General features: G+C 50.3%; 1 protein-coding gene across 3 annotated transcripts in view; it reads right to left on the minus strand.

The window, feature by feature from the left end:
* The window catches only part of adam11 (ADAM metallopeptidase domain 11), a 213,849-nt gene extending 200,154 nt beyond the window's left edge, over positions 1-13,695 (minus strand). For all 3 annotated transcript variants that reach the window (XM_038779233.1, XM_038779232.1, XM_038779234.1), the window contains exons 1-3: positions 13,238-13,695; positions 12,687-12,862; positions 11,272-11,348 (exon numbers count right to left, since the gene is read on the minus strand). In XM_038779233.1, coding sequence (XP_038635161.1) covers positions 11,272-11,348; positions 12,687-12,862; positions 13,238-13,295 — 311 coding nt within the window. In that variant the 5' untranslated portion in view covers positions 13,296-13,695. The remainder of the gene's footprint in view (positions 1-11,271; positions 11,349-12,686; positions 12,863-13,237) is intronic.
* Between the last annotated feature and the right edge of the window lie 483 nt (positions 13,696-14,178).

A 14,178-nucleotide genomic window follows, 5' to 3' on the forward strand; every position in this document is an offset into this window, starting at 1 on the left:
AGGCAGCCTAATAGCCGCTTGTTACATTGCAACACAAAGTGAGAAACATTCACAAATTGGGATCAGACAGAGATCCACAATCTGGATCAAAAAATAAATGAATCCTTTTAAAAGTGAACAATTCTTATATTTTGCTACCCTCTTTGCTAGCTGGAGGCCAGGGAGACCCAAGTTCTGCACATGCAACGGTTTAACATATTTTTCTAAAAATTCAAAACAAAAATGCTCATGTGCTGCAAAATAAATCAAAATATGTAATAGTAATAATAATGCCATTTAAGTACCACATTTTAGTTCATCAAGAGTTTGGTTTTAATAGGCTCTTATTTTGGGGGGGGGGGGGTTGTATAACAGCAATGCAAAGTGAGGCAGAACGACGAGTATAGGCTTTTCTCCCATCATCCCTGCCCAAATCCCAACTTCTGAAAGTTCCAATTTCAGACACTACTGCCTCTGGCAAATTGCTAAATGGAGGTCAGGCACTTCCTTCTGGAGAAGAAAAGGAAATCCGATCTGTTTCGTTGGGCTGCCGTTGTCTCCTCACCAGGGGGCAAGGAACAGACGTAACAAAAACAAATAAGCAGATATTTTGGATGATCTCCTGGGGTCTCAAAGTGAAATCACCAACAATATCAGTGGGAATGGAGAGAAGAGAGAAGAATTCATATCCTTATTGTGAAGGTGAAGAATATTTTCTATAATCAGTAAAAAGTCACCATGGTCCCAGATAACCATAGGCTGCTTTTCCCTTTGAGGGGAAGAGCTGACTGGTGGTGATTTAATCTGAGGATCACCACACCTCAGGCAAGGGGTAAGGTTCAGAAGGCGGGATCCCTTCATGGACAACCTCAGCCAGCATGGGAATTGAACGCAAGCTGTTGGCCTTACTCTGCATCACAGACCAGCTGTCCTATCAACTGAGCTAAAACCGATTTAGTGAAAGTGAAAGCGACAGGGAGCAGGGAGTTAAATGGCAAGATACGCAGGAGGATAACATGTAGGCAGGTGGATTTAAGCTTGAGGCAGACTAGGAATGCAACAAAAAGGAAGGATAACTTTGGACATCTTAGGACTTCCAATATCTGTACTGATAAGAAAGTTAACATTAAGGCACTTTACCTGAATGCTCGTAGCATTTGTAACAAAGTAGATGAACTAATGGCACAGATCATCGTGAATGATTATGATGTGGTAGGCATCACAGAGACATGGCTGCAGGGGGTTCAGGACTGGCAGTTAAACATCCAAGGATATACAACCTATCGAAAAGACAGGGAGGTGGGCCGAGGGGGTGGGGTTGCCTTGTTAGTTAAGAACAAAATTAAATCTATGGCACTAAACGACATAGGGTCGGATGATGTGGAGTCTGTGTGGGTAGAATTGAGGAACCACAAAGGCAAAAAAACCATAATGGGAGTTATGTACAGACCGCCTAACAGTGGTCAGGACCAGGGGCGCAACATGTACCGGGAAATAGAAAAGGCATGTCAGAAAGGCAAGGTCACAGTGATCATGGGGGACTTCAATATGCAGGTGGATTGGGTAAATAATGTAGCCAGTGGATCCAAAGAAAAGGAATTCATGGAATGCTTACAAGATGGCTTTTTGGAACAGCTTGTCATGGAGCCCACAAGGGAGCAGGCTATTCTGGACCTAGTGCTATGTAATGAACCAGACTTTATTAAAGATCTTAAAGTAAGGGAACACTTAGGAAGCAGCGATCATAATATGGTTGAGTTCAGTCTGCAGTTTGAAAGAGAGAAGGCAAAATCGGATGTAATGGTGTTACAGTTAAATAAAGGTAATTACGAGGGCATGAGAGAGGAACTGGTGAAAATCAACTGGAAGCAGACCCTAGCAGGGAAGACAGTAGAGCAAAAATGGCAGGAGTTTGTATGCATAATTGAGGACACTGTACAGAGGTTCATCCCCAAGAAAAGAAAGATTATCCAGGGAGGGATTAGACAGCCATGGCTGACAAAGGAGGTCAGGAAATGTATCAAAGAAAAAGAGAGATCCTATAAAGTGGCCAAAAGCACCGGGAAATCAGAAGATTGGGAAGGCTACAAAAACAAACAGAGGTTAACAAAGAGACAAATAAGGAAGGAGAGGATCAAATATGAAGGCAGGCTAGCCAGTAATATAAGAAATGACAGTAAAAGTTTCTTTCAATACATAAGAAACAAACGTCAGGCCAAAGTAGACATTGGGCCAATTCAAACTGATTCTGGAAGGCTAGTGATGGGAGATGAGGAAATGGCTGGAGAACTTAATAAGTACTTTGCGTCTGTCTTCACAGTGGAAGACGTTAGTAATATCCCAAAAATTATAAAGGGTCAGGGGGTTGAGTTGAGTATGGTTGCCATTACAAAAGAGATGGTGCTAAAAAAGCTAGAAGGTCTTAAAATTGACAAATCTCCTGGCCCCGATGGGCTACATCCTAGAGTTCTGAGGGAGGTGGCTGAAGAAATAGCGGAAGCGTTGGTTGAGATCTTTCAAAAATCACTGGAGTCAGGGAAAGTCCCGGACGATTGGAAGATCGCTGTTGTAACCCCCTTGTTCAAGAAAGGATCAAGACAAAAGATGGAAAATTATAGGCCAATTAGCCTAACCTCGGTTGTTGGTAAAATTCTAGAATCGATCGTTAAGGATGAGATTTCTAATTTCTTGGAAGAGCAGGGTCGGATTAGAACAAGTCAACATGGATTTAGTAAGGGGAGGTCGTGCCTGACGAACCTGTTAGAATTCTTTGAGGAGGTGACAAGTAGGTTAGACCAGGGAAACCCAGTGGATGTGGTCTATCTGGATTTCCAAAAGGCCTTTGATAAGGTGCCACACAGGAGGCTGCTGAGTAAGGTGAGGGCCCATGGTGTTCGAGGTGAGCTACTGGCATGGGTTGAGGATTGGCTGTCTGACAGAAGGCAGAGAGTTGGGATAAAAGGTTCTTTTTCGGAATGGCAGCCGGTGACCAGCGGTGTCCCACAGGGTTCAGTGTTGGGGCCGCAGCTGTTCACCATATATATTAATGATCTGGATGAAGGGACTGGGGGCATTCTAGCGAAGTTTGCTGATGATACGAAGTTAGGTGGTCAGGCAGGTAGTGCTGAGGAAGTGGGGAGGCTGCAGAAGGATCTAGACAGTTTGGGAGAGTGGTGCAGGAAATGGCTGATGCATTTCAACGTGAGAAAATGTGAGGTCTTGCACTTTGGAAAAAAGAATCCAAGCATAGACTACTTTCTAAACGGTGAGAAAATTCATAATGCCAAAGTACAAAGGGATCTGGGAGTGCTAGTCGAGGATTCCCTAAAGGTAAACATGCAGGTTGAATCCGTGATTAAGAAAGCGAATGCTATGTTGTCATTTATCTCAAGAGGGTTGGAATATAAAAGCAGCGATGTGCTACTGAGCCTTTATAAGGCTCTGGTTAGGCCCCATTTGGAGTACTGTGTCCAGTTTTGGGCCCCACATCTCAGGAAGGACATACTGGCACTGGAGCGTGTCCAGCGGAGATTCACACGGATGATCCCTGGAATGGCGGGTCTAGCATATGAGGAACGGCTGGCGTTCCTGGGATTGTATTCATTGGAGTTCAGAAGGTTAAGGGGAGATCTGATAGAAACTTACAAGATAATACATGGCTTAGAAAGGATGGACGCAAAGAAACTGTTTCCGTTAGGCGAGGAGTCGAGGACCCGTGGGCACAGCCTTAGAATTAGAGGGGGTAAATTCAAAACAGAAATGCGGAGACATTTCTTCAGCCAGAGAGTGGTGGGCCTGTGGAATTCATTGCCGCAGAGTGCAGTGGAGGCCGGGACGCTAAATGGCTTCAAGGCAGAGATAGATAAATTCTTGATGTCGCGAGGAATTAAGGGCTATGGGGAGAATGCTGGGAGGTGGAGTTGAAGTGCCCATCAGCCATGATTGAATGGCGGAGTGGACTCGATGGGCCGAATGGCCTTACTTCCACTCCTATGTCTTATGGTCTTATGGTCTTATAATCTGTGCATCATTTTTGATCAGAATACATAACTCAAGTTTGAATGCCAGTTTGTTTATTTCTTCAATTTTAATAAAATATCGGGTAGCAGGGTAGCATGGTGGTTAGCATAAATGCTTCACAGCTCCAGGGTCCCAGGTTCGATTCCCGGCTGGGTCGCTGTCTGTGGAGTCTGCACATCCTCCCCCTGTGTGCGTGGGTTTCCTCCGGGTGCTCCGGTTTCCTCCCACAGTCCAAAGATGTGCGGGTTAGGTGGATTGGCGATGCTAAATTGCCCGTAGTGTCCTACAAAAAGTAAGGTTAAGGGGGGGTTGTTGGGTTACGGGTATAGGGTGGATACGTGGGTTTGAGTAGGGTGATCATGGCTCGGCACAACATTGAGGGCCGAAGGGCCTGTTCTGTGCTGTACTGTTCTATGTTCTATTTGGCTTATAGCACTGCAAAAATACTATTTTCAATCAGCATTTACTTCAGAACCTCCAATGCAGCCTTTGCTCAACACATATTTTGCTGAAACCGCACCAACATAGTAGAATTTCCAAATTTTTGTTCATTCAATGAACAATCCAGATTCCCAAGAATTTATTGGAATCTCAGTTTATATGTGAATCCAGTAGGGGTAAAATTAGTGTTTGGAAATAGCACAAAAAAGTCTTGTAAAACTGCTAAATACTTTTGAGACGTGCAGGCATCTGCCCTCATATCTCCCAGACTGATGGCAGGTATTGGATTATGGGTCAAATCAAACGGATGAAATGAAATGAAAATCGCTTATTGTCACGAGTAGGCTTCAATGAAGTTACTGTGAAAAGCCCCTAGTCACTACATTCCGGCACCTGTCCGGGGAGGCTGGTACGGGAATTGAACCGTGCTGCTGGCCTGCTTGGTCTGCTATAAAAGCCAGCGATTTAGCCCAGTGAGCTAAACACAGCCTCTGGAATATTATCCTCATCAGCACCTTTGGAAGCCGAATGCTTATATTTCAATACCTGGCTACTTGCAGTCAATAGCAAGAATATTATTAGGCACTAAGTGGCATTGTGGAATGAGCTTGAAAGTGGCTGAAGTCGTAAAGTTAAAATACAAATTAGAAACACTAACATTTTGACTTCCGGTTGCGGCTATGACCAGCTAAGTCGCACGTTTGGCTGCTCCTGCTACAAAGGTGTTTTCGGGCCGATTGGAGGGCCCCAACGGCGCTGTAAGGACAAATCCCGGTGGGGGAAGGCTCCCTGAAGAGAACCAGACCAACTTTATGGTCGGTACCCGGAGTGGGGTGGTAAAGAAAGCAACAGCAGCTCCCAAAAAAAAGCGGGGGAAGAAGACCAAAATGGCGGCCGGTGGTGCACCCGAGGAATGGAGGAAATGGGCGGAGGAGCAGCAGGCCGCTCTCCTGCGCTTCTTTACGGAGCTGAAAATGGAGCTCTTGGAGTCAATGAATGCGACGACCACCAGGCTGATGGGAGCCCAGGCGACCCAAGAGGCGTCGATTCGGGAGCTGCAACAGGAGATGACTGCGAGGGAGGAGGAGGCCACGGTCCTCGTGGGAAAGGTAGAGGTGCACGAGGCACTCCACCTGAAATGGCAGAGCCGTTTTGAGGAGCTGGATACCCGAATGAGGCGGAAGAACCTGAGGATCTTGGGCCTGGCAGAAGGCCTGGAGGGGTCAGACCTCCCGGGATATGTAGCAGAAATGCTGAGCTCCCTGATGGGGGCAGGGGCCGTCCCTTCGCCCCTGGAGCTGGAAGAGGCCTACAGGGTCATGGCTAGGAGGCCAAGAGCAAATGAGCCCCCGAGGGCGGTGCTGGTGCGGTTCCAGCGACTCAGCGACCGTGAGAGAGTGCTGGAGTGGGCCAAGAGGGAAAGGAGCAGCAAGTGGGAGAATTCGACGGTGAGGGTCTACCAGGACTGGAGTGCGGAGGTGGCAAAGCGGCGGGCCCGGTACAACCGGACGAAGGCGGTGCTACATGCAAAACGGATCAGGTTCGGAATGCTGCAGCCAGCGCGCTTGTGGGTCACCTACAAGAACCAACACCACTATTTTGAGTCCCCAGAGGAGGCGTGGGCCTTTGTACAGGAAGAGAAACTGGACTCAAATTAGACCCAGGGGATACTTGGCGGCCGTAGCCGCTCGGGTACTTTCAGCTGAATTCTTTGTTTGGATTTTGAACTCTTGCTGTGGTTTTTCTTCTGATGTTTTTTCCCCCTTTGCCAACTTCCCTTAGTTATTGTTATTGTGGTTATTCATGGTTATTTATGGTTATTTATGCTGTTTGGTAGAGGGCGACTGTTAAGTACAACGTTATTTGTTATTTATCTGTTATTTATAATGTTAAGTTGGGGAGGTGGGACGGGGGGGAGAGCAGATCGGGGATATGGGCTCCTAGGGGGGGCTCTTTACAGGCATGGACGGGGACGGGGGTGGAACTGAAGATGGCGGGGTGGGGTGTGGCAGGGCGAAAGCGCGGGCTTTCCTCTGTTTTCCCGCGCGCGGGGCAGAGGAGGGGGGAGGGGAGGAGTGCGGGGCGTGGCTAGCAATGGCGACCTTTCCCGCGCTGGAGCGGGGCCAGGGAGGAGTGGCAAGGGGGGGGAGGCCCCCCCCCCGAGCCGGGAGGAGTCGGAGTGTGGCAGGAGCAGCCGGGTCAGCGTGAACCAGCTGACTTACGGGAGTACGATGGAGGGTACATCGCGGCTAGGAGGGGTCCTAGCCTGGGGGGGGGGGGGGGGGGGGGGGGGGTTAGGGGGGGGACACCGGGTTGCTGCTGAAAAGACCAGAAACGGGAAGTGGAGGACTGGAGAAGTGGGGGGAGGGAGACATCGCCATGGGGAGCGGGTCAGAAGGGGAGGGTCGACCCGGGGCGAGCAGGGAACAGGACATGGCTAATCGGCAGGGAAGGGGGGCGGGTCGTCCCGCGACCCGGCTGATCACTTGGAACGTGAGGGGGTTGAATGGGCCGGTCAAGAGATCAAGGGTATTCTCACACCTGAAGGGACTGAAGGCTGATGTAGCAATGTTACAGGAGACCCATTTGAAGGTAGTGGACCAGGTTCGCCTGAGAAGGGGGTGGGTGGGACAGGTGTTCCACTCTGGATTGGACGCAAAGAACCGGGGGGTGGCGATTCTGGTGGGAAAGAGGGTGTCGTTCGTGGCGGAGGAGGTGGTGGCGGATAAGGAGGGTAGGTATGTGATGGTGAAGGGTAAGCTGCAGGGGGTGAAAGTGGTGATGGTCAACGTATATGCCCCGAACTGGGATGACGCGGGTTTTATGAGGCGCCTATTGGGCCTCATTCCGGGACTGGAGGCAGGGGGCTTGATCATGGGGGGGGACTTTAACACAGTGCTGGACCCCGGGCTAGACAGATCGAGTTCAAGGACCAATAGGAGGCCGGCAGCGGCAGAAGTGCTGAGGGGGTACATGGAGCAGATGGGAGGAGTAGACCCATGGAGGTTTGGTAGGCCGAGGGCGAGGGAGTATTCCTTTTTCTCCCACGTCCATAGAGTGTACTCCAGAATCGATTTCTTCGTGTTGAGCAGGGGGCTGATCCCGAGGGTACGGGAAGCTGAGTACTCGGCCATTGCGATCTCTGATCATGCACCACATTGGGTGGATGTGGAAATGGGGGAGGTGCGGGACCAGCGCCCGCTGTGGCGGCTGGATGTGGGGCTGTTAGCGGACGACGAGGTGTGTAAAAGGGTCCGGAAGAGCATCGAGAGCTATCTGGACTTGAATGACACGGGTGAGGTGCAGGTGGGGATGGTCTGGGAGGCCCTGAAGGCAGTGATCAGGGGAGAGCTGATCTCCATAAGGGCGCACAGAGAAAGAAAGGAGAGGCAGGAGAGGGAGAGGCTGGTGGGGGAGCTATTGGAAGTGGATAGGAGATATGCGGAGGCACCAGAGGAGGGGCTGCTGGGAGAACGGCGCAGCCTGCAGGTCCAGTTCGACCTACTGACCACAAGGAAGGCAGAGACGCAGTGGAGAAGGGCACAGGGCGCGGTCTATGAGTATGGGGAAAAGGCGAGCAGGATGCTGGCACACCAGCTTCGCAAACGAGATGCGGCTAGGGAGATTGGGGGAGTGAAGGAGAGGGGCGGGAAGGTAGTGCAGAAGGGGCAAGAAGTGAACGGGGTCTTCAGGGATTTTTACAAGGAGTTGTATCGGTCTGAGCCGCCGACGAGGAGAGGGGGAATGGAGGACTTCCTAAACAAATTGAGGTTCCCAAGGGTCCAGGAGGGGCTGGTAGAAGGGCTGGGGGCGCCAATAGGGCTAGAGGAGCTAGTCAAGGGAATAGGTCAGATGCAAGCGGGGAAGGCGCCGGGGCCAGATGGGTCCCGGTGGAATTCTATAAGAAAAATGTGGACTTGGTGGGACCGGTACTGGTACGAGCCTTTAATGAGGCGCGAGAGGGGGGGGTTCTGCCCCCGACAATGTCGCAGGCACTGATCTCCCTGATATTGAAGCGGGATAAAGACCCCGTGCAGTGCGAGTCCTACAGGCCTATCTCGCTTCTGAACGTGGATGCCAAGTTGCTGGCAAAGATCCTGGCAGCTAGAATAGAGGATTGTGTGCCAGGGGTAATCCATGAGGACCAGACGGGGTTCGTGAAGGGGCGGCAGCTCAACACGAACGTGCGGAGATTGCTGAATGTAATTATGATGCCGGCAGTGGAGGGGGAGGCTGAGATAGTGGTAGCGCTGGACGCGGAGAAGGCATTCGATAGGGTGGAGTGGGAGTACCTGTGGGAGACGTTGGAACGGTTTGGGTTTGGGGAAGGGTTTATTAAGTGGGTGAAGTTGCTCTACTCGGCCCCGACGGCGAGTGTAGTGACAAACGGGAGGAGGTCGGAGTATTTCGGGCTCCACCGAGGGACCAGGCAGGGATGTCCTCTATCCCCCCTACTTTTCGCACTGGCGATTGAACCGTTGGCGATGGCACTGAGGGGTTCAGGGGGGTGGAGAGGACTGACTGGGGGGGGGAGGAACATCGAGTATCGCTGTATGCGGATGATCTACTGCTGTACGTGGCAGACCCAGAAGGGGGAATGCCGGAGATAATGGAACTATTAGCAGAGTTTGGGGACTTTTCAGGGTACAAACTAAATTTGGGCAAAAGCGAGGTTTTTGTGATACACCCGGGGGACCAGGGAGAGGGTATTGGGAGACTCCCCTTCAAGCGAGCAGGAAAGAGCTTTAGGTACTTAGGGGTGCAGGTGGCAAGGAACTGGGGGACCCTCCACAAGTTGAACTTTTCCAGGCTGGTGGAACAGATGGAGGAGGAATTTAAGAGGTGGGACATGGTACCGTTGTCGCTGGCGGGGAGGGTGCAGTCAATCAAAATGACGGTCCTCCCAAGGTTCTTGTTTTTATTTCAGTGCTTGCCCATCTTCCTCCCTAGGGCCTTCTTCAAAAAGGTGACGAGTAGCATCATGAGCTACGTGTGGGCGCATGGCACCCCAAGGGTGAGGAGGGTCTTTTTGGAGCGGAGTAGGGACAGTGGAGGGCTGGCACTACCCAATCTTTCGGGGTACTACTGGGCGGCAAATGTGTCAATGGTGCGCAAGTGGATGATGGAAGGGGAGGGGGCAGCTTGGAAACGAATGGAGAGGGCGTCCTGTGGCAACACAAGCCTGGGGGCCCTAGTAACGGCACCATGGCCGCTCCCCCCCACGAGGTACACCACGAGCCCGGTGGTGGCGGCCACCCTCAAGATATGGGGGCAGTGGAGGCGACATAGGGGGGAAATGGGAGGTCTGTTGGCGGCGCCAATAAGAGGGAACCATAGATTCATCCCGGGGAACATCGACGGGGGATTTCAGAGCTGGTACAGGGTGGGCATACAGCAGCTGAAGGACCTGTTTATAGAGGGGAGGTTTGCGAGCCTGGGAGGGCTGGAGGAGAAGTTTGAGCTCCCCCCGGGAAACATGTTCAGATATTTACAAGTGAAGGCATTTGCTAGGCGGCAGGTGGAGGGGTTTCCCCTGCTCCCCAGTAAGGGGGCGAGTGATAGGGTGCTCTCGGGGGTCTGGGTCGGAGGGGGGAAGATATCAGACATCTACAAGATAATGCAGGAGGCGGAAGAAGCATCAGGGGAGGAACTGAAAGCCAAGTGGGAAGGGGAGCTGGGAGAGCAGATAGAAGACGGGACGTGGGCGGATGCACTGGAGAAGGTCAATTCTTCCTCCTCGTGTGCGAGGCTGAGCCTCATTCAATTTAAGGTGCTGCATAGAGCTCACATGACGGGGACAAGGATGAGCCGGTTCTTTGGGGGTGAGGACAGGTGTGTCAGATGTCTGGGAAGCCCAGCGAACCATGTGCATATGTTCTGGGCATGTCCGGTGCTGGAAGGGTTCTGGAAGGGGGTGGCAAGGACGGTGTCGAAGGTGGTGGGGTCCAGGGTCAAACCAGGATGGGGGCTTGCGATCTTTGGGGTCGGGGTAGAACCGGGGGTACAGGAGGCTAGGGAGGCCGGAATACTGGCCTTTGCGTCCCTAGTGGCTCGACGAAGGATATTAATTCAATGGAAGGACGCGAGGCCTCCAAGCGTTGAAACTGGATTAACGATATGGCTAGCTATATTCAGCTAGAAAGGATCAAATTTGCCCTGAGAGGGTCGGTACAGGGATTCTCCAGGCGGGGTGGCAACCTTTCCTTGACTTTTTAGATCAGAGATAGACGTTCGGGGTCGTGGCAGCAGCAACCCGGGAGAGGGGGGGGGGGGAGGGAGGGGTGGGGGGAGGGGAGGGGGGGGGAGGGAGGGGGGGGAGGGGGGGGCAGCAAGGGTCGTGGGGGGACATGCACGACTGTAACGCGGGCAAGTCTGCTCGCTGCTCATGTCTGAAACTGTAGGCTGCCTTGTTTGTTAAGGTTGCCTGGGGGGGGGGGGGGGGGGGGGGGGGGGAGGACTGGTGCGCGCGAGAGGGCGGGCGAGGGAGGGAGGGACATTTGCCTAGAGGGATTGTGTTGTAAATAATTTAAAAAATTAGTAGGGGTAAATGTTTGTATGGAAAAACTCTTTCAATAAAAATTATTTAAAAAAAAAAAGAAACACTAACATTTTGATTGGGAGCCTATTTGATGATCATCTAAATGTTGGATGTGTTCCCATGTTGCTCTATTGCACTTGCATCTTCCAGTTTTTAAGAGTTTGATTAATTGCTTTTATTTTAAAAAAGGAGCTGCTGTCACTTAGACCAAACAGAACACCATAGAATGCACTAGCTCAACAATCTCACTCTAACATCAATCTGTCATTGACCGTTCTGAATTCAATACTCACTGGTTCAAGTCTAGGTCCAAAATGAAGGATGAGCCGAACACTTCTATCAGGAAGCTTGCTTGCGCAAGATGTATAAACTATAAAAAACAGAATAGACAGTGTGATTTATAAAATGACAATTTTAAAAGTACCCTGAACAGAACTCTGCCTCGCCCCTTCCCTGCAAAACATTCAGAATGCAAATGACTCCAAAATTAATGAGTTTGCTGAATACAGGCATAATGTCACTTTTTAACGTTTAGCAAATGTTCTCTGCCTTCAGAGCCTAACCAGCAACCTGACAATTTGAATATAAAAAAATGCCTGCATTTATATGGCACCTTGCACGACTACCGAAATGTGCTTGACAGCCAATAAGGTACTTTCTGTCGTGTAGACACTGCTGTAATATAGGAAATGCAACCAATATATACGCAACAAATCCCTTCAACTAATAATGTTGATCGAAGGGGTAAATAATGGCCAGGATGCCAGAGATAACCCGTTACTCTTATTTGAAATAGGCCTTTTCGATAGAATCACTACAGAGAATCACTCCAGTGCAGGAGGCCATTCAGCCCATCGAGTCTGCACCGACCATCTGAAAGGGTATGCTACCTAGGGTCAGGCTCCCGCCCTATCCTCTTAACCCAGTAACTCCACCTGACCTAACCTTTTGGACACTAAGGGGCAATTGATCATGGTCAATCCACCTAACCTGCACATCTTTGGACTGTGGATAAAACCAGAGCACCTGGAGGAAACCCACGTAGACACAGGGGGAATGTGCAGACTCCACACAGTCACCGGAGGCCGGAATTGAAACCCAGGTCCCCGGAGCTGTAAGGCAGCACGCTAACCACTGTGCCACCGTGCTGCCCCATTCACCTGAGCAAGCAGCACATCCATCTGTGCAAGCCGATGGTCTTGGTTTAATGCTTCATCTGATGCCAGTGTGGTGCTCCCTCAGTACTGCACTGGAAGGTCAGCCATCATTTCTGTACTCTTGAGTAGCGTGGTGGGACTCAAACCCAGCAACGTGAGACTCAGACACGAGAGTCCTACCAACAAAGCTGCAGCTGACACTTAAAATAGATTGGTGCTGGACAATGAATCTACCTATTATTTTAAGTATGATTTGATAAATTGACACAAGGACGAGACCCTAAGATCGCCGCAGTAGGCGACCCCAGACAGGCTCTTGTATAAGATCCTGCCCTTCCCAATAAGCACCATTGACAAACCGTACCAGCTTCACCAAAGTTGGTGGCACTGAGTTGGCATTGCCAGCTCAGCTTTGCTGGTATTTTAAAAATGAATAAACTTGTCCAGCCCACAGCAGTACTAAAAGGTAAAGGGGGGGGGGGGGGGGGGGTGCAATTAAAGCAGTTTTCAGCGTTGCTGAAGAGAATGTGAAAGTAGAGCTGAACACCTACATGGGCACCAGTGCTGTTGTTGCGGATCCTGGTGCTGAGCGGGCGGTGCCTGGTTTCCTTTCCTGAATGAACACTGGGGATTAACCGCTGAGGTTTGGTGGCTTCTTGTAAAACGGCCCTCCCGTTCCACCGTCCCTTCCACACTGCTGCTGTCTGGATCTCGGCTTTAACAAACCCTTGAACAACAACAACAACAATAGGGAAAGTTGAGTGCAAAAAAATCGAAGGTGTCTGATTATGGCTCGATCCTAAAATTTGAATGCTAAATATGAGGTTTTTTTTAAACACACACACACAGCCAAGCAGGCAACGCCGTTTTGCTGACGGCTCACTCTAACAGTGTGTGCACTGCAGAATGTGTTGATGCAGCAACCCGCGCTCAAAATAATGGACGAATCGCAGGTTTCAGGGGGAAAAAAAATAACAGTGTAAGCTAAAAAAAAAACAGTGTAAGCTAAAATTCGCCCAAACGGGTGGCGGAGGAAACTGATGCATTGGCATTTATCTGAAAAGCGCCAATTTTCAAAAGAAAGCCAAGTGCGCTTGCTTACCTGTAGGACAAGTGAGGTAGAAGAATGGAACAAAAATCCAGGATTGCACAAGAATCATGGTTTCACATCCCCTGCACCAATCAGTTTAAAAATAATTGAGGTTTTTCTTCCTCCCCCCACCCCCCTCCCCCTCTTATATAGGAAGGTGATGTGATGGAGATCTGCAGGGAGGCTGGGACCTGTCTATCATTGATGCCCGCAGTCACCAGCTCCATGTGAGAAACAGGATCAAATCCTTTCTCATTTCACTCCCAGTCTTTGGCATCTGCAATATCCCGCTCAATGCACCAGTCCAGATAAAGCCAGCCTACATCCCGGGGAAATCATTCAACGAGGAACAATAATGTCATTACTGCTGGGCTCTGCTCCCGATGATGGGAAATCAAACTACGATCAAAATGCGTTACTCAGATAAGCTGTAAAAAAAAAGCTGGTTGGAGTAGTTTCTTTGGATGTCACGTGCACCATCAGACCTCTCTCTATCAATACAGGGCTCCCAATGGCAGGTTGTTGATGTGATGCTCAAATCAGCAGGTGTCCAAATATGGTTGCGCCAAACTTGCACACACCCAGATTAAAAATCACCAACTCTATTCTTCAGAGACGTTTGACTTTGAACAACCTGCAGTTCGTCCTGCTTTTCAAATTTCTTATCAAAGGGCGACATCAGTGATTGGAAAACTTGTACTTAGTTACCAATCAGCTGTCATATTTAAGTTAAGATATTTTATTCAGGAGGGGAGGGAGTTCATTGGTTGTACTGCCTTCTGAGGAAGGGTCATCCACCTCGGGTGGAATCATAGAACACTGACAGTGCCATTCAGCCCATCGAGTCTGCATCCAACTCAAGCCCACTCCCCTCCCCTATCCCCGCAAGCCCATGTAACCTTTGGACACCTAGGAGCAATATATCAGGGCCAATCCACCTAACCTGCACATGT

The sequence above is a fragment of the Scyliorhinus canicula genome, chromosome 19 (genome assembly GCF_902713615.1).
Source record: "Scyliorhinus canicula chromosome 19, sScyCan1.1, whole genome shotgun sequence".
NCBI classification, from domain to species: Eukaryota; Metazoa; Chordata; class Chondrichthyes; order Carcharhiniformes; family Scyliorhinidae; genus Scyliorhinus; species Scyliorhinus canicula.